The sequence below is a fragment of the Xenopus tropicalis genome, chromosome 3, assembly GCF_000004195.4.
Source record: "Xenopus tropicalis strain Nigerian chromosome 3, UCB_Xtro_10.0, whole genome shotgun sequence".
Taxonomy (NCBI): domain Eukaryota; kingdom Metazoa; phylum Chordata; class Amphibia; order Anura; family Pipidae; genus Xenopus; species Xenopus tropicalis.
Genome location: NC_030679.2, coordinates 126,510,730 through 126,530,574, shown reverse-complemented (window position 1 = coordinate 126,530,574; position 19,845 = coordinate 126,510,730). Strand labels below are relative to the sequence as shown.

Sequence of the window (19,845 nt, the reverse complement as noted above, 5' to 3'; positions counted from 1 at the left end):
GTGAATAAAGTACCCCTTATTATAAGTCACCAAGGAGTTCCATGACCATATAAAAGCATGACGCCTTAGGAACTCCAAAGTGACTTATAATATCCTTATATTTTACAACAGGGGGTACTTTATTCACTATATACCATATACTCTCTACCATAGTTTGTAAAGTATGGTGTATAATTACTTAACTATAAAACTACATATAGTGCATAAAAACCTTGAATAATCTGTAAAAATGTCCTTATAAATTATCCTTAGTGATGTCATTATTTATTATCATTGCTATTGTTCATTTTCAATTAAAGACATATGTTATATGACAGAAATTACATCACTAAGCACTGTTTATAAGGATATAATTTACAGGATATTTATAACTGTTGTGTATTATATACTGATAAAAATATGCATACACACAGAGGAGTTCTGTGACTGCATCAGTATCACTCTATTTGGAGGATCCAATCTTCCTCAGTTACTAAAGTGAAGTTATTGTTGCTCTGTTTGCACTGTACTTGTCCTTTTGGTTCATTATTTATGCATATCTGGAACTTTCTGTCATTTCAAACTAAAGCTACATATAAGATAAGACAATTTTCAATATAAATAGGCAACATATACCAGATTGGAAATGTTGGGGAGTCATATTATATTATGACAAACAAGAATGTACCAGTGCATTATACTCCTCTAAATAAATAAGCAATGTGCTTTAAAAAGTTGTGTTTTGTACTGATTTATTGAGAAATTCCCCCAAATACCTACTAGTTCCACCCATCTGTTCCAGTTCCTGTTGCCTCCTTTGTCAGGCTTCCAAGTACACTACACTGTAGGAAAGTAACCAATCAGCAGCTAGGCTGACCTGATAGTGAACTGAAGCCTGTCTTTGCTTGTGTGACTGCAGGGCTGTGATTGGCTCTCCCCCTCCTGCTGTGCTTCTGGCAGGGACTATTATGACATGTGCACCCCTAATTTGAAACATAGACAGCGACCAGAAAGGATCTATAGGGACAGCGCCGGATTTGTAGTGGGGACGCCCCAAGGCCGCCCCCATTTGGCGCCCCCTATCCCCCCCCGCCGCGCCAATACGCATGCGTGAACCCCCCCCTTCCCCCGCCCGCCGAGCGAACGCGCATGCGCAAGCGCCAAAGTTGAATCTCCCATACAAAACAGTGGGGAGAGTTCCAAAATGTTAAAATTTGCCTGCGGCGGGGCGGCATGCCGCCCGTATGCTTGTGCCGCCCTAGGCCCGGGCCTTTGTGGCTCGCCACAAATCCGGGCCTGTATAGGGAGATCCAATAAAGGGGACATTTTTAACAGATAATAGTCATTTTTAGCCCAAAGTAAAACCAGCACCATATATTATTCATTATTGCCTACAAGACTGGAGGGGTTTTTCATTTATGCTATATGTATCTTTTAAAACAAAAACAGGGTTTCCACCCTTATAGGTATGCTGGTTGCCCACCTCCCTGTCTATGTCTTCAGGCAGATGGGTCAAGCCTTACGTCAAGGTACTAGCCCCTACTAAACCTATTTACCTCTTTCTCTGGGTACATGTATGGGCAACAACCACTGGGGCACTGGCCCCTTCCTTACTTCGTGTTGAAGCCTCAATTTCTTTTAAGGAACTACAAGTGTCATCTTCCACCTCACGGCTAACTCTAAATTTTCTGTTTTCTTTATAAATTGGAAATCCAGAGACCTCATTTTGGGGGTTCAGCAATGAGTCGGCCGCCATGGGTAGCATTTGGGCCAGAAATGTTCCTGCTGATTTACCATTAATGCAGATTTCCTTCACATCTAAAAAAAATGATCTTAATAAAACTAAACATCAACAACAGGTTTCATTTCCTAGTTAATAATTAAAGAAGTAGCCAAAGAGTGGGGCATGATGGAAAGGGATATCCTGTGGGGAGTAAGTGTAAGTGGGGAGTAAGTGTAAGTGGTGAGCTGCAGGATTATTGCTGAATCCAATTAGGCACCTAAATGAAAGTCACTTTATGGTGTTATGCACTGATAATGAAATAACAAGCTCTGAAGCCTTTGCACACACAGCTGAGATGTGTAAAGGGGCAGAGTGTTATGACTGTTGCCAGTTCCATTCTGCTACTACAGCCAATGCCCCCACTCTTCCAGTAAGGGACTCTGGCCGGCCTGTTATTGGTTTTTAGAGCCATCATGCAGAATCACCTAACTCAGGTAATGAGCCGTCACCTCCGGCAAACACTTCATCGCCTGGATCACATAGCAACCTGCTGCATTACCTGGCACGTTTTCCAGGCTGTTCCCTCAAGCCACAGAGAGGCTCTGACGTCAGCCGCAGGTAGGATGGATACTCATTGCTTCCAAGGAAATTCTGAGAAGACTGTTATCCTGTCCCCCCATATGTTATTTACTATCTCAGTCTATAACTGACCAACCTGAAATGAAGTCACGTGTATCTCAGGATAAATAACGTCTCTACTGTAATCACTGTAAATGTGCTCAGTTAGGTAAATTCGTTTCCAAGAATCCTGCACTCCCACCCCTTGCTGGCATCAGGGTCAGAACCATCGTGACTTCCCACACTGCCGCATCCTTTCTCATTATAATACACAAATGGAACCTGTTATCCAGAGGTTTTCCAGATAAAAGGTGTTTCTGTAATTTCCCTCTCCATACCCAAGTTTACTAAAAAATAAATTTAATAACATTTAATAAACCGAATGGAATTGTTTTGCCCCCAATAAGGATTAATTATATCTTAGTTGGAATCAAGTACTAGGTACTGTACTAGGTACTTTTTGTTACTACGGAGAATTTATGTCTATGGGAGATGACCTTCCCATAATTCGGAACCTTCTGGATAACAGGTTTCCAGACAATGGATCCCATACCAGTATGTAATACAGAGTTTTAAAAGTTTATGTTTTTGTTATTGGAATGTAAATATGTTCTTAAAGGGATATATATCCTAAGCTCATGGCCAAAAATATGCTTTGACCCACTGGGCCGTCGTTGGGGTTCAGGGGGGTTGTATATTAAGGGGTATCTGGCTGCCATGTCTATTGAAAGTAAATAAGATGAAACATACATTTTTGGTTATTGGTGTTATTTGTTCTTTAAAACCATCATATTCTGCCCCATTCTCAGAATGACATGGGCACTGCTGATCTATATTTCCCATTCATAAAGGGATTTCTGTATGCTGTATGGTACCGCAAGCTGCACGGCTCTTGATACTTTTCTTGTGTACACAGCAGTGCAGGAATTTAATGCCTCCCTGCAAACAGAGCAGACAGTTAAATATTTCACTGCCTTATCGCTGGCTTTTAAAGTAAGAAAAAAATAAAAGAACATTAGAAATGAGCTGCTCTTAGCACATGGAAAATGCTTTCTTTGCATACTTGTTATGTTCCCTTGTAGCACTACCAGGCACCCCCCCCCCCTCCATTTTAAACAGGTTCATATGGTTTCTTACTGCTGTCCAGACCCAGAACCCACTCTCACCCACGAAAGGTTCATTTACAATTTTAGCCTAGCTGACCCACTAATCACTATTAGACACAACCCAATTATATTACTGTGTGGCTTGTAGTATGTTGATCCAGTGTCAGATTTACTGTAAACCTGCTGCATGAGTTATTGGATTTCAAGCCACCAGACTCATGCAAGGCCACCATTCTCAGTGGTATTATGTCACCTTCCTGGACACAGGACAATTTCTGATATTTATCAACAAATGTAAAGCTTAACAATGGCATATCATTCTTAGTGCTGCTGGCTACTGGATGTAATTAAACCTTTGCAACACAATGTAGGGGGGTGCAAAGTGATACTGAAAAGCAGGGTTGGACTGGGAATGTGTGGACCCACCGAGGCTGCCACCCCAGGGCCCCCCCCACAGAGGCCCCCGCTGCACACACACCCCCCCACAGGGGCCCTGTCCATCCCCCGAACGTGCATAAGTAGGCGCAATCAGCAGAGGGAGGGCAGCTGGGATCGGGTCTGGGCCAGAGGGGCCCACCGGGTTTTTTCCCGGTGACCCGCCGGCCCAGTCCCACCCTGCTGTCAGTGTTAGACTGTCAAAGGGATACGTAATCCTGAATGGAAAGCATATAAAGTCTACTTGGGATGAAATCCTGGGTCAGTTTGCTTTACTTCTGAACAGATGCAGTTCCTCTTCACTTCCGAGGCACCATGTACCTGCCTGATTGGCACAATAAATGGGGTAAGCTCCCCAGCTGAAATTTTGCTTCAGTGCAGTCTCTATTTCTGCTTTGTTCTATACACCGTCGAAACCAACCCCTGACCTGCCATATATGCTCAGACATATATAGCCAAAATTGACCAAATTATGACAAAATTAATTCTAAGGATAAGCCTTTGGAAAACCTCACCAGTATTGTGGTGACATCTATTGGATAGCTGCAGTACTGCAAATAGTAATTAGTTCTCCACAGCTTACAGGCAGCAGACATTACCCACAATGCATTACACTGAGATGTTCTTGTCTTTATTGACATCACATGTGGGATTGGGAGGATGCAGGCTGAAGGCAGGCTGAGGACAGTTGACTACTGTTACATTTTTTTTTACTCTCAAAGTAGTCAGCCAGATCAGCCGGAGAACAGGGAGCAGGGCATAGAGAACTGCTCCAAACCCCATTATTATATTAAAATAAATAAAAATTTTCGATTTATGGGAGGAGGGCCTAAAACATCGATGTTACAAATTGTAACAACCTCTCCACAGCTTACAGACAGACAAATCTTTTTGTTAAATCAGTGTTTTACTTTAATGTTAATGAGGCTTTTTGCACCTATTGTTCTAGGGTTAGACAGAAATGTGTCTGCTAATCCCCATTAATATGTTAATGATCCCCAATGGTGCCCCTACCAGAGGTGGGAAATGGAGACTGGGTGAAACAAAGCAAAACAGAAGAGCTTAGAATTTATCTGACAGAGTTACACTGAGCTTTACTCCATTTTCAAAATGGCGGAGAAAATTTTCAGGAAAGAATGTTGTTAAAATGCCGTATAAATGTCATTTAAATGACAAATTCACAAAAGTGTGTGTAAACTGTCTTTCTTTCGCTAAAAACTGAGACGTGGTGGTTGAGTCGGAATTTAGGCGGATTTCCGTTTGTGAATATGGAGAAAGTGTTTTCCACCAGTTTATCCACAACTTTTACCTCAAAAAAGGGCTCTCTTCACCTTTGTGAGTTCCCCCCATTGAGTCCATACACTTCCAATCCCTCTTCCCCAGCCAAAGCATTTCAAGTTAGCAGCAAGAAAAGCAGGGTCTCACGTCAAGCTCCAAAATAAAAGAGAAAAAATATATTTGTTTTCTCTTTTGAAAAACTAGTGGAAAGGTGAGTGAGAGTTATAGTTTCAACAGATAATCCCCTCACAGCTAAACCACTAGAGGGCGCTCTATATCTGTAGGGCAGTGTGGGATTCCCTAGCGTGTCTGACTGTCCCTCACACTCGGAGTGCAGCTCCCACACAGCCATTAGCTACTTGGTCCCATAACGGAATCAGCAGCATCTTCAGGCGCCAAACTCTCTGCAAATCAAACAGCCAATAGAATTGTTCGGTACGATAGCCCGCCCTATTATTGGTGACTCAGCGATATGTCAGTAAGAAGCCAATGTGAGCTATGTCCCCGCCCCCCGTCACAATGTTTGCTTTTAACTGGGCTCCGCCCCGCACTGTTATTCAATGGGGAGTGGCCCCAGTCAGAGGCTCCTCCAATAAGCATTGTGCTAGTCTGTCACTGGCCCACCAGCAACATAGTTGTACTACAGCTGAGGTGCTGGGTGTCCTGCTGGGATGTGGGGGCATTGGCGGCAGGGGGGGCGAGTTATGTACAAGTTTGCGGGCAGTGCTCTTCGCGTGACTGTCGGGGATAAAACTACTAATCGTATTCATAGGGGGAAACCCTTATAAGGTGCTGGGTTCTGTGACCTGGAGAATGAAGTAAAAATAAGTTTAAATCTGTCTGATCGCACCCCCACCCCCTGCCCTTATGTGGCACATTCCCTCTCCAATACTCTATAGGTGGGTAGAGAAAAACTATTATTATTCTTGTGCCCTTGTAATTGTCATTTACTGCTCTGCACCCTTGGTGTTAGTTGTAGTTCTACAAGACCTGAGAGGAGCAGCCCTGGAGACTTGGGGCCCAAGGAAGGACCCTTTAATCAAACAGAACTGATCCATTTTCTGCTGTGACCTTTATATAATGTGATGGATCAGCTGCCCTTGTGCTGCCGCCTGGCTGGTACAAACCTTCCCTGATGCCAATGTTATTAATAGAGCGAAAGGGTAAAAATCGCAGAAAAGGTGGCACCCCCAGCTGCTCGGTACTGGCAGTACAAGGAGGGAGGGGATGATTAAGGGTATCTATGAGCACAGTGCTGTCCAGTGTCTGTGGCTGCATATAGCATTGACTGCACTGCAAAAGGGCCACCATTAGAAATAACGGGGTCCTATGCTACTTCATTAGAAGGACCCTTGCCTCAGTGGTCCTAGGTAATTAACTGTAGATCACAATGCCCTTTTATACCCACCACCCATATTTCTCCCAGGGAAGTGCCTCTAGGGCAATGGGACATTTTTTTTTTTTAAAAGGTTTTTATTTTGCATTTTTAAACAAACAAACAAACAGAAATAAAACAAAAGAAAAACAGATAAAGTAAAATAATTGGCACTTACATCATCTTTATCACTTATATATCATTTGCGTTTTATACTTGGTGACAGTTAGAACTCCATGTGGTATCAACTTGTCAAGGTACACCAGGGGTTATGTGCGTATTAATCATCCGGTAGAGATATACTGGGGTTGGCATCTAGCCAGGGTTCCCATATTTTCTCAAATTTCCCAGGTGCCCCCCGGGCATTGTATGTCAGTTTGATCAGCGGAAGTGTCCCATTTATTAGTTCTATCCAATATTTATTCATTAGAGGCATTTGAGTTTATCTCCCCCTGCTCATTATAGGGCGGATTTTCCTTTGGGTTTTTACATGTAGGAAAACATGCAAAAAAGTTCACTGCAGAGAACAATTGAATTTCTGGCAAATCCACTCGTAACTATTCATTTGCAAAGCCGACATTTAGTTATTTTGACGTTCCTTGTAATGGCGCTGCAGCTCACATACCGGTGAAGGGGGTCTCCTGCATGTAACGGCCATATTGGAGCGTTCAGAGGAATCACCATTATCCTGCAATTGGAGGAGGGACAGGGCGGGCTTGGGATGCCTGCCTGCGTAGCACCACCCAACCTGTAGCAGCTTTACACCCAGCTTGTGTTTGGTTGGTAACTGGCGTTTCTGTCTAGGGGCCCATATATGAGCCAACATGGCTGTTATACAGTCACCTTGCTGACAGTCAGATATTGCCCAATATGGCCGCCCAGATGTCCAATAAACACTACCCAAATATCTGCCACAAAGGAATGGGTGTGAAATTAGTGCAGTGCTTCTCTCTTCATCGCCCCATCCGTGTACTGAGAATAAGAGCCGGCAGAACCTGTTTGGTTTGGGGGTTCTGCAAATGTTTATTTAACTGTCATTATTCAAACATTCTCTCTATACATTATATACACACTCACACAGTATATTTAGAATATATATGTACTTGAACAAAAACAATACATAACAGCAGTTCCCTTTAGGGCCAAGACACACGGAGCTACTTAGTAGCAGCTACTAAAGGCCAGAAAATTCCCTGCCATAGACAGTACTTTTCATTGCCCCTTGTTCAATATAAAGTGACCAACGACAGAGACTGAGAGGCCATTTTGTACATGGCATACAACCCACTAAGATTAAGGAGACACTAGGAGACGCAGCCCCCGGAATGAACATTATGCTGTATGGCACCAGATTAGGGATTTTATCACTTATAGTAATATGTTCATTTCTGCTTTGGGATGCATTGCCCTTTAAAGGGGTGGCTCAATTTAGCTTTTAGTATGTTTTATAGATTGACCAGTTCTAAGCAACTTTTCATTTGGACTTCATATAAATTTTGAATTATTTTCAATTTGAATTACTTCTTGCAGCTTTCAAATGGGGGTCGGTGACCGCGGCAGCCAAAAGCTTTCCTCTGTGAAGCTACAGTGTTATTGTTACTTTTGATAACTTTTTATTTCTATTCAGTCCCTCTCCTAGTCATATATCAGTCTCTCATTCAAGCCCCTCCCTGGTTGCTAAGGTAATTTGGACCTTAGTAACCCAATAGCTGTTCTAACACCAAACTGGAGAGCTGCTGAACAATTATTGAAGTTATTTAAAACTACAAATAATGAAAAAATGAAGACCAATTGGAAATTGTCTCTGAATATTACTCTCTACATCATACTAAATGTTAACTCAGTGAACAGCCCCTTTAAAAGGGATACAAGGAGAACATGCTCTGTCCCTGCTGGGCCCAGCCCAGCAAGTTTTTCCCTTTAAATACAGGATACCTATTTAGTACATCTGCTCATATCTTGGCCATGGGATATTTGGCTTGATAAATGAGGCCTCCTATATCCGAGTGCAGCCCACACTGGTTTCCATGCAGCCATGCAGTATGTATTCGCTATGCATGTGGGTAACAAAGTACTTTTTTGTAAGAAGTTTCTATTCTGTGGCTTTGGTACTGGGACCTCTCCGCTACAGGAAGGCTCATTAATCAAAGCCAAACGGCAGAAAAAGTCCCATGACCATGAAAGGGAAAAGAAAACCACTGATAATGTCTCCCAAATGGTTCCCACAGGGTATAGAGCAGCTGTACCACTTTGTAGGAAACCTCCATATTTGTCCTTCCTATGGTACAATACCCTCTGCTACAAATATATACTTATTATAGATCTTTTTAAATGATCTTTCTTTATTGATTTTACATTTAAAGTGTGGGGGGGGGCACTGTATATACAGTAACAGTTTCTTTCTTATCTTACAGGGTATATAACAACATACCTCCCAACATTTTATTAAGAGAAAGAGGGACAAAAATATGTGACTCAGGTAGTGTGGCAAAAAAAAAATTTGGCCACGCCTGCTTTGTGACCACGCCCCACGTGCCACACCCACTTTACATGGCCCAGATGTGCCAGTATAATCACTAAATAAAAAGAATAAAGGACATATTAACTTCAAACATGCCAGTATGACTACATTAAATTGATAAAGGGCATATTAACCCCAGACATGCCAGTAAAATTACCAATCAACTTCAGACATGCCAAAAGTTCTGTGCATTTTCCAAAGTTATAAATATGGAGGAGATCCAGACGCAGGCTGAAATTGGGAAAATAAACTCCAATGGCTGCAGGGGCAGTTGGTAACCATGGAAGCCTTTTTTCTTGCGAACCTTTAGCATAAAACATAAATGACTTTTATTGGGACTGAAATGGCGAATGGCATAACGAGAAACCAACAACAAAGATAAGTGTTCACTCAGAGAAACAGAAAGCGCAAGCACAACAACATGCGATTTTGAGAGAAGCCGCCACGATTAACCAGCAGCTTCCGACTATGTAACACTGAGTTACGCCGGCTCGCCACGCCCATCGGGCGGCAACGTGTTGCGTCACTGCGCTTACGTGTAGTGGTGATGAGACTTGTGGCGTTGGGATTTCCTGTAAGACTGGAGGAGGGTTGGAGGCTGCAGTTAACAGTTTTGCGGGACCTGTAAGTAGCGACCCGGGACTGTTGGGCTGTTGGGAAAAGCGGGACTTGGTGCTATTATTAAGGCTGTGTAGGGGAGACGACACGCAGGCACTTCAGCATCCAACACCCCTCCCGAAGTCTACATCTCACTGACAGCAGGGGGGCCCTGTGAGCCAAGTAAGTGCAGCACAGCCGGCCCACCTAGAGACCCACAACCCATCGGGCCCAGGACTGCTGTCCCCCGCTCATGGCTGCCCTGCCTAGCACTGATGTGTGTGCTCATCTGTCCTTGTTATATGGAACCATTTACCCCAATCCTCCCCTCTCTCTCTTGCAGCCACCATGAAGCTTTACAGTCTCAGTGTTCTATATAAGGGAGATAACAAGGTCAGTCTTCTGAAAAGTGCCTATGATGTCTCCTCCTTCAGCTTCTTCCAGAGATCCAGGTATGATGGGTGCCCACCCTATGCTCACAGTATAATATATATGCAGTGGTTACCAAGCTGGGTGCCCCCTATGCTCACAGTATAATATATATGCAGTGGTTACCATGCTGGGTGCCCCCTATGCTCACAGTATAATATATGCAGTGGTTACCAAGCTGGGTGCCCACCCTATGCTCACAGTATAATATATATGCAGTGGTTACCAAGCTGGGTGCCCACCCTATGCTCACAGTATAATATATATGCAGTGGTTACCAAGCTGGGTGCCCACCCTATGCTCACAGTATAATATATATGCAGTGGTTACCAAGCTGGGTGCCACCCTATGCTCACAGTATAATATATATGCAGTGGTTACCAAGCTGAGTGCCCACCCTATGCTCACAGTATAATATATATGCAGTGGTTACCATGCTGGGTGCCCCCTATGCTCACAGTATAATATATATGCAGTGGTTACCAAGCTGGGTGCCCCCTATGCTCACAGTATAATATATATGCAGTGGTTACCAAGCTGGGTGCCACCCTATGCTCACAGTATAATATATATGCAGTGGTTACCAAGCTGGGTGCCCACCCTATGCTCACAGTATAATATATATGCAATGGTTACCAAGCTGGGTGCCCCCCTATGCTCACAGTATAATATATATGCAATGGTTACCAAGCTGGGTGCCCCCTATGCTCACAGTATAATATATATGCAGTGGTTACCAAGCTGGGTGCCACCCTATGCTCACAGTATAATATATATGCAGTGGTTACCAAGCTGGGTGCCCCCTATGCTCACAGTATAATATGTATGCAGTGGTTACCAAGCTGGGTGCCACCCTATGCTCACAGTATAATATATATGCAGTGGTTACCAAGCTGGGTGCCCACCCTATGCTCACAGTATAATATATATGCAATGGTTACCAAGCTGGGTGCCACCCTATGCTCACAGTATAATATATATGCAGTGGTTACCATGCTGGGTGCCCCCTATGCTCACAGTATAATATATATGCAGTGGTTACCAAGCTGGGTGCCCCCTATGCTCACAGTATAATATATATGCAGTGGTTACCAAGCTGGGTGCCCACCCTATGCTTACAGTATAATATATATGCAGTGGTTACCAAGCTGGGTGCCCACCCTATGCTCACAGTATAATATATATGCAGTGGTTACCAAGCTGGGTGCCCCCTATGCTCACAGTATAATATATATGCAGTGGTTACCAAGCTGGGTACCCACCCTACGCTCACAACATCATATATATGTAGTGGTTCCTATTCAGGTGCCTTGACATTCCTACATCAGATGGGGAGCATGCATACATATAATTCAGCCCTTGCCTGGACTGTGAACTCTGGGGGTCATTTATGAACACTTGGCAGGTTTGCACCTGGGCATTAGCCCATGGGAACCAATCAAAAGTTTGCTTTTTATTGTTCTACCTTCAGCTAGCTGTAACATTTGCCCAGTGTTTATACATGAGTTCCTTTGTTTTTTAGGTGCATGTTGGACTTTCTTGGCCCACACTGCCTGCAAGAAATTAGAGGGTATACTGATTATACCAAGAATGTTTGCTTACAGTCTTAGAGACTCTTTATTTGAGAGGGCAGGCTATTCACAAAGTTGTATAAAATGTGGTAGTAACCTATAGCAACTAGCCAGAATGTTTCTTTTTTCAGTCTTGTTGCAGCTGGATCTTGGCTAGTTGCTATGGGTTCATATATGTCAGCTCGTATGCCACCCTACTTTGGTCCTCATCACCTAGTCAACCACAATCTCGCACTCCCCAAAGTATGCATCCAAGTTAATGTTTACCCCCTGAAATGGAAAATATATAAAACCCACCTGAAATTACCTTAGATACAAGCAGCATTGGGCAGAGCTGGGAGCGCAATGTGGGGGCAGCACTTCTGAAAAAAGGGGGCCTGCTAGTAAGACATACCTGTGTGTTTCTTGCTCCACAGTACATATTGCCTCATTAAGCCATGCATCTATTCATACATCTATTCCAACAAATGCGTCAAAGTTATTATAATGTACTGTTGCCCTGCAGTGGTAAAAGTTGTGTGTTTGTTTCAGAAACACTACTACAGTTTGTATAAACAAAGCTGCTGTGTAGTCATGGAGGCTGCCATTCCAATTATAATAGGGCTAAGTGGCATAGGTTACTTAGCAGATAACGGATAAGCTCTGTAAAACACCACTGTATTCTACAGAGCTTGTCTGCCATCTTCTGTGTAACCTGTGCCTTTTTTTTCCAGCTTAAATATCTACCCGTGGCTACACAGCAGCTTATTTATTTAACCTAAAGTAATGAGGCAAACACAAAATGTTTTCCAGTGCAGGGCAATGCTAAATGATATTTTAATTAACTTAAAACACTTTAATTTTTGGTGTTACTGTTCCTATAAATTAAAGTCAATAGATGAGCTTAAATATGTACTCAGCTGAGCAACCAATAGGGGGCTCCAATTCATATAAAAACATTCAGGGATGAAAATATGGTTGGCTGGGCTTAGTAACCAGAGCTAATGCAATATGTAATTCACTTATAGAGAGTCAGAACTTATAATGTCACAAGGTGTCTATCTCTTTATTAGACTGCCTTTCATATGGTAGCCATGGTCGAGCAAATAGATCTCTTATTGATTCAGAGGATGGAGAATGAAACCTTCCAGAGCTGATTCCAACTGACTGCAAATAAAGAGAGAGCATTCCTTTCTGCCTCTAGCCGTGCTATTCCCCGGTTCTGTTTTGTACCAATATATACTTAACTTGTAATGAATTCCACAAACTTTCTTGAAGCTATCTAATGTATCTGCCATTTTCTTTCCACAGCATCCAGGAGTTTATGGCATTTACCAGCCAGCTGATAGTGGAACGATCAGATAAAGGGAGCCGGTCCTCTGTGAAGGAGCAAGGTCAGTTGTGCATATTATAAATGCCATATGCACATCAGAGGTTAGCTGCTCTGGAAGCACAATACACAGTACAGGTTTGGGACCTGTTATCCAGAATGCTCAAGGACCTGGGTTTTTCCGGATAAGGGGTCTTTCCATAATTTGGATCTCTGTAACTTAAGTCTGCTAAAAATCATTCAAATATTGAACAAACCCAATAGGCTTGTTTTGCCTCCAATAAGGATTAATTATATCTTAGTTGGGATCAAGTACAAGGAACTGTTTTATTATTACAGGGAAAAAGAAAAAATATTTTTTTAAAATTAGAATTATTTGCTTATAATGGAGTCTATTGGAGTATCCGTAATTTGGAACTTTCTGAATAACTGGTTTCCGGATAAGGGATCTCATAACTGTATATACTCTGTCTGATAATAGGTTAGCTATGCTCATCAGTTATATAATGAGCAATTCTCTATCCACTGGGTCAGCATTATGACCTCCGCTTCATCATTGCCTTTATCACTGTCATTTTGTCATATATTAGAGTTGAAACTATATTTCTCTGACTCATTCAAGCTGCAGACTAGCTGGATCCAAATAGTCAGACTCACTCTCCATAAACAGATTCTGATTTCTATAGTAATCAATAACTATGATATCACAGCATAAATTCTGTTAGTCATAACTGTATGGAGTTACAAGGAAGACAGTTTTTTTTGTATTTCTGCACCAGTATTTTTGTGAATTTTCATTTGTGATACAAAAATAATTACATAACACAACAATCAAACTTTCCCTTTTTATCCTTGTACTTTCTTTAGAGAGGGTTAAAGATCAGTCATGAATGAAGCATGCTTAGCATTCCTACACATCTTTTCATGTGGTCAGGAGATTCAGCGGGATCCAATGACCGTGAAGGAAATATTCTAACATAGGTGCTATTATTCACCATTGTAGTAACTGATAGCAACAAAGAATCAGTACTGATCTGGGCGCTTCGTTTACACTATTAAAAGCAAAGTGATGTTTGGTTTGCTTCCCCACTGACTAAAAATTGCATCTTGGTCAATCCCCCTGTAGTTAAAACAGGGCTTTTTGCAGACTTCATACTGTCCTCAAGCGACTGAATATGAGAAGTCTTGTGTTAAACACCATTGATAATTTTAAAAGGAATTTATGGGAAAAGGCTCGGAAGATTGCCAGTGCCTAATGTACTTACCCTTGGTTCTTCTCTACAGAATACCTGTGCCATGTGTATGTACGAAACGACTCCCTAGCTGGGGTGGTGATTGCTGATAATGAGTACCCTCCAAGAGTCTGCTTCACCCTTCTTGAAAAAGTAAGGAACTCAGCAGTAAAGTCTCTGACATTTTGATTCAGGGGAGTTTTGAGTTCAGTTCCCGTATTAGCCTTGATAGGTCATTTAGTTTTCTTCCTCATCTGTGGGACTGGCACTTTTGGGTTCATATAGAAACCAGTTACTGCTCTACTGCAGATTAGTCAGGGATTAGTACATGAGCCCTTTGCATGTTTCTGTTCTAACCTGGATAATGCTATGGCATTAGGGCTATTATTCCAACAATTTTTTTTTTTTTTACGTTTGCAGAGCCCCCTTGAGTGTAACTTTTTAGAATTCCTCTGTAACTGGCCATTTATATGACTTTCTATGGGCCACTACATAGGCTTATGGTTCAAAGGTTACTTTATAAACACAGGTTTTACTATACTATAGTAACCTAATAAACATAGCGGCCCCTATACTCTAGTAACCCGAAACAGCCATTTAGCTCATAGGTTTGTTTGTTGTACACGTATGAAAGCAGATGTTGAAGTTGTAGCTATGAGTGGCATTGGTATAATATTGTCTATGGCTGTGAATTTCCCCCACAGGTGTTGCTGGGATATCTGGAATTCTTTTTCACATGCACTACACATCCCTTTTCCCCTCTCTGTGTGGGGGTTGAGGCTTTTAGTGCATTTGCTGGTGTCAGAGTTGTTAAGTGTGAGTCTTTCCGTGCAAGGGTTATAATGTGAAAGTTGGTTTAGTATTTTTATTGTTGCTTCTGCAGGTACTTGAAGAGTTCTCCACTCAAGTGGACAGGATAGACTGGCCATCAGGCTCCCCTGCCACCATCCAGTACAACGCTTTGGACTCTTACCTTAGCAAGTATCAGGTACTGATCTTCCACAAATCATCACTTATTCATTTGCAAAATAAAGTCAATTGGTGGCTTTATTAAAACGTTGTCATCCCCATAGCAAAAGTTGGTGATATACCCATGGTGCCAGAAATATTTATGATCTATTGCTTATGCAGGTCAAATACACAAAGATAGTTTTGCAATGAGCAGATCGTTTCCCGATATTCGTGCCCCAATGAGGCTGTTGCATATCTGTCCCTTGGGCTGACAATCGGGTCACTAGAGGACCCAAGCAGAGCAGTCAGCCACAGACTAATGATGCATGTCACTTAGTAAGGGCTAATACAGTGTTTATTGTGCTTTTTTAAGCCAGTCCAATAATTACAGTGTTTGGCATAGGTAGATAATACACATGTATGAATAGGACTCTAGCAATGTTGTGAACTGTAGTCAAACTGCAAGAAAGTTATGATGCATTAAGGTTGTCCAGCTGTGATCTGCCCCATTAATATATGGTACATCAGGTTGTCTGCCTATTAAATAAAAAAGTGGGCCACAATAATATTAATTACTAGATTTAATAGGAGATGGCCCATTTTAAATACTAATTTCCTGTATTTGTTATTTGTGATTTCTTACTTTGATGAAAACATCTTCCTTGTACTGTTATACACCTCTATAGGAAATACAATGAATTGCCCAATGAATACAATTACAGTCCTAAACTTGTTGATGTCTGTTTCAGAACCCTCGAGATGCAGATCCAATGAGTAAAGTACAGGCTGAGCTGGATGAGACCAAAATTATCCTGGTAAGATTATAATTGGATTTAAATTAAGTGACACCTAACCTAAACCAAAAACTAAAAGGAGCCACCAACAGCATTCATAGATACATGTATACAGCTGTGGTGTGAGAACAGGCACAAGTTTGTTCTGCACAGCTGCAGGGCTTTTTTGGCTTATACCCTAATAACCCTTGGCTCCTTACCCTAATCTGATGGGATCTGACAAGGTTACATTGGGATGCTGCTGGTTTGGTTTTATGGTTTATGCTGTACCTGGGCTTATAAAACAAAGATTTTCAGATGCATAGTTGACCTGGGGTGCATAAAGGAGTAACCTGCATGTCACCCTAGATCAACTTATAGAATTACTTTGTGGTAGTATTAGTAGTAACAACACAGAAACTATTACATTGGCATACCACTTATTTTAATCATTTATTTATGATCTGGCCCAAAAGCTCTTCCCACCTATATATATATATAATATTCATTTTTTTATTTTATTAAAATAATGTTTTTTAATATTGTTTAGTAGATATTGTCCTTTAGTCTCTGCCCTAGTGGCACTTACAGTCTAAGGTCCCTATCGCATTTACACACACTTACTGGGGTCCGTTTTTTCAGTTCACTTTTCTGTATGTTTTTGGGGTGTGGGGGAAACCCATGCAGAAACGGAGAGAATGTACAAAATACTTGTTGATACTTTGCTGGTTAAAGTTGGTAACCAAGGACCCCAGTGCTGCAATAGCAATGCTGTTCACTGCACCCTCTTCATACTTGCTGTTTGCTTCATGCAAGAGCCATAGGTTATATAACCCATCCTAGCCAAACAGCATTAACATCTTCCTTTAACACTGCCACAGTCTGTATTGAAGTGGCAAGCTACATGTTGCACAGTTCCAATGATTCTGTGTGTCTGATGATTATACAACTGTTTCCCCAGCACAACACCATGGAATCATTATTACAACGTGGAGAGAAACTGGATGACCTGGTCAGTAAATCTGAGGTCCTGGGGACACAGTCAAAGGCTTTCTACAAAACTGTAAGTGCTGGGTCTTGGAGCCTTAGGGGCTGATTTACTTACCCACGAACGGGTCGAATGGAGTCCGATTGCGTTTTTTTCGTAATGATCGGTACTTTGCGATTTTTTCGTATGTTTTGCGATTTTTTCGGATTCTTTACGATTTTTGCGTAAAAACGCGAGTTTTCCTATCCATTACGAAAGTTGCGTAAAAAGTTGCGCATTTTGCGTAGCGTTAAAACTTACGCGAAAAATGCGCAACTTTTCGCGTAAGTTTTAACGCTACGCAAAATGCGCAACTTTTTACGCAACTTTCGTAATGGATACGAAAAACTCGCGTTTTTACGCAAAAATCGTATTGGATCCGAAAAATTCGTACAGAATCCGAAAAAATCGCAAAACATACGAAAAAGTCGCAAAATATTCGTTTTCAAGTCGGAACTTTTCCAATTCGGGTCGGATTCGTGGGTTAGTAAATCAGCCCCTAAGAGTCAGAGTTATCGTGTATTATAGCGGATAATGTTTAAGGAGAGAAGCGCTGATGTGTAACCTTTTATTTGGCTTGGCTTCACTATCCTTGATGCCTAGATGTCATCAAATACTAAATAAAGTTAATTTGTTTATGAGTTTTAGTATTTGATGACATCCAGGCATCAAAATTAAGGCTGATTGTGAAGCAGCATTTTTACATTTTAAATCAGTACAACAAAAGCCTGTTTCAGCCAAATTTGTCCCTAGCAACCATGACACGTGTTTAATTCTATACTGGAGACAAGTAGAATAGGAAATCCTATAATTTAAAAAAAAAACCACAAGATAAATGGAAACCCAAGTGCAAACATATATGAGATATAATGGTTGATCACCTGAGAATGAACTTTGTGTCCCTCCATTATGGCCATCTGCAGGGGCACTCTACTATATTATTTAACATGAGCTCAACATACAGTAGAAGCCACATTCTATGGTTTTCATGGGAACCAAAAGAAAATGGTGTGAAATCTGGGAAATCTTAATTAAGAAATATCTATAGCTGTTGTTTTTGCACTAATTAAAGAGAAAATGAAACCACTTTCACTTTAGTACTTCCTGTTTTGGAGTCACTGTTTGCAGGGAAGCTAGTTATACACCGGATTGAGGTTGGTTATGTCTGTTTTCCAGTTAATATGGTACTAATTGGTTTATTTATTGCTTGTCCCTAGGCACGGAAGCAGAACTCGTGCTGCGGCATCATGTGATGGAAGATCAGACGGCAGACCAAATGGACACCAGACAATGAACAAACACTATAATATCAGGGGCAGTGTCCTGTCCCCCTTTTCTGTAAGGGGTGGTGAATATAAACGCTGCTGCCCTGGATAAGTCCCCGCCCCCTTCAAGTGTTAACGAGGGACAGTTTTTTTGTTTTTTTATGTTGTCTGTGATGTGTGTCAGATTTATATTACAAGACCCCCCTCCCCTGATTCCCCCCCCCATCCCATACACAAGTTGGCATACCTCCGTACCTGGAGGCATGATCTGAACAGTGTAACCATTCCTTTATCTCTAACAATACTGGCTTTCTCTATGCACAGAGTAAACGTGTGTGACGTTGAATGTTAATGGCGAGTATTCCCATATATAAGCAGCCTTGCCCCAGGCTCTGGATCTGATGCAGGTAGCACAGAAACAAACAAAGTCTTAATTTATAATCATCCTATGGTGTGTAATTATGCTGCGTAATTCTGTGCTCTGGGAGATGTCCTTGTTCTTTGTATGAAAATCCCTCAGTGTGTGTCCAGCTTTAAACCCATAAACATGGGGCAGGGAACATTTTATATATTGAGGGGGGGGGGGGGGTTCGAGAAAATATATTTCAATCCCAGAGTCCTCATCTTGCTGCAGATACGGTAACAGATTAACCCTGCTTTCTTGTCTTTTAACACTCTCCTACCTACAGGAGATTCTACATGATTTTCTAGTTGTTTTTTTAACCACTTGTTAACCAGAGGAATCTCCCTATGCTATTAAGTGTATTACCCAATAAAAGTACAGGGCTCACTGCTCTTTGTTTTTGTAATGGTGCTTCTCGGCTGAAGCAATGCCGTGACTGTAAGAACCTCATTCACCTTGGGACGTGCATTAACCCTTTTATACTCCAGTTCCTGAATGGTTGACCAATGCCACCAGCTGACATTTCAGGCCACTCCAGAAGAGTGAATGTTCAATGCCCACTTGGGGGGGCGGCATACAAACTGTATAGATAAGTTATTATTGTAACTAATTGTTCGTTTGTTTTACTGATTTTCTTTTTGTCCCCCTCTCCATTGATGGTTTTCATGACCCACTTTCAAAACTGTATTTTAATAAAGATTGGCTGGACATTTCTGTATCAAATGTTGGTGTGGTGTGTGTGTGCAAGAAAGAGAGAGAGAGAAAACTGTACCCCAGAATGAATACTTAACCAACAGTTTATATTATGTTAAGTGTCAAACTTAATCTTGTCAAACTGCAATATATATATATCAGTAAATATTGCCCTTTAAAATCAGTTCCCTTGATCCCCCATTTAGTGATTGGCTGTGTGCTCCCTCAGAGATCACCTGACAGGAAGTGTGGAAGCATGGCCTAGCATGTATATGTGTGCCTTAGCTTGTTTGTGTGCACTGTGAATTTTATGATCCCAGGAAGTGGCAATTCTCTATTTTGGAGTACCCAATGGCACATATTACTAAAAAAAAGTATATTTGTATGAAAATGGTTTATTTAGATGAAGCTGGATTTTACATATGAGCTTGTTTATGCAATATATTTTTTACAGAGACCTACATTGTTTAGGGGTATAGTTTTCCTTTAATAACAGGCTAGCATAAACCTGCTTGCTTCCCAATAGGATTGTGGTTACAGTGTCTTGAAGCAATAACACA

The 19,845-nt window shown here is 41.7% G+C and overlaps 1 protein-coding gene across 2 annotated transcripts; it reads left to right on the top strand.

The window, feature by feature from the left end:
• Positions 1 to 9,542: 9,542 nt before the first annotated feature.
• Positions 9,543 to 19,315, top strand: ykt6 (YKT6 v-SNARE homolog). 2 transcript variants are annotated; one of them, XM_012958755.3, is made up of 8 exons: positions 9,543 to 9,659; positions 9,976 to 10,084; positions 12,923 to 13,005; positions 14,226 to 14,326; positions 15,057 to 15,161; positions 15,874 to 15,939; positions 16,859 to 16,960; positions 18,142 to 19,315. In XM_012958755.3, the coding sequence occupies exons 2-8, from the start codon at positions 9,981 to 9,983 to the stop codon at positions 18,175 to 18,177; spliced, it is 597 nt and encodes a 198-aa protein (XP_012814209.1). In that variant the 5' UTR covers positions 9,543 to 9,659; positions 9,976 to 9,980; the 3' UTR covers positions 18,178 to 19,315.
• The last annotated feature ends 530 nt before the right edge of the window (positions 19,316 to 19,845 follow it).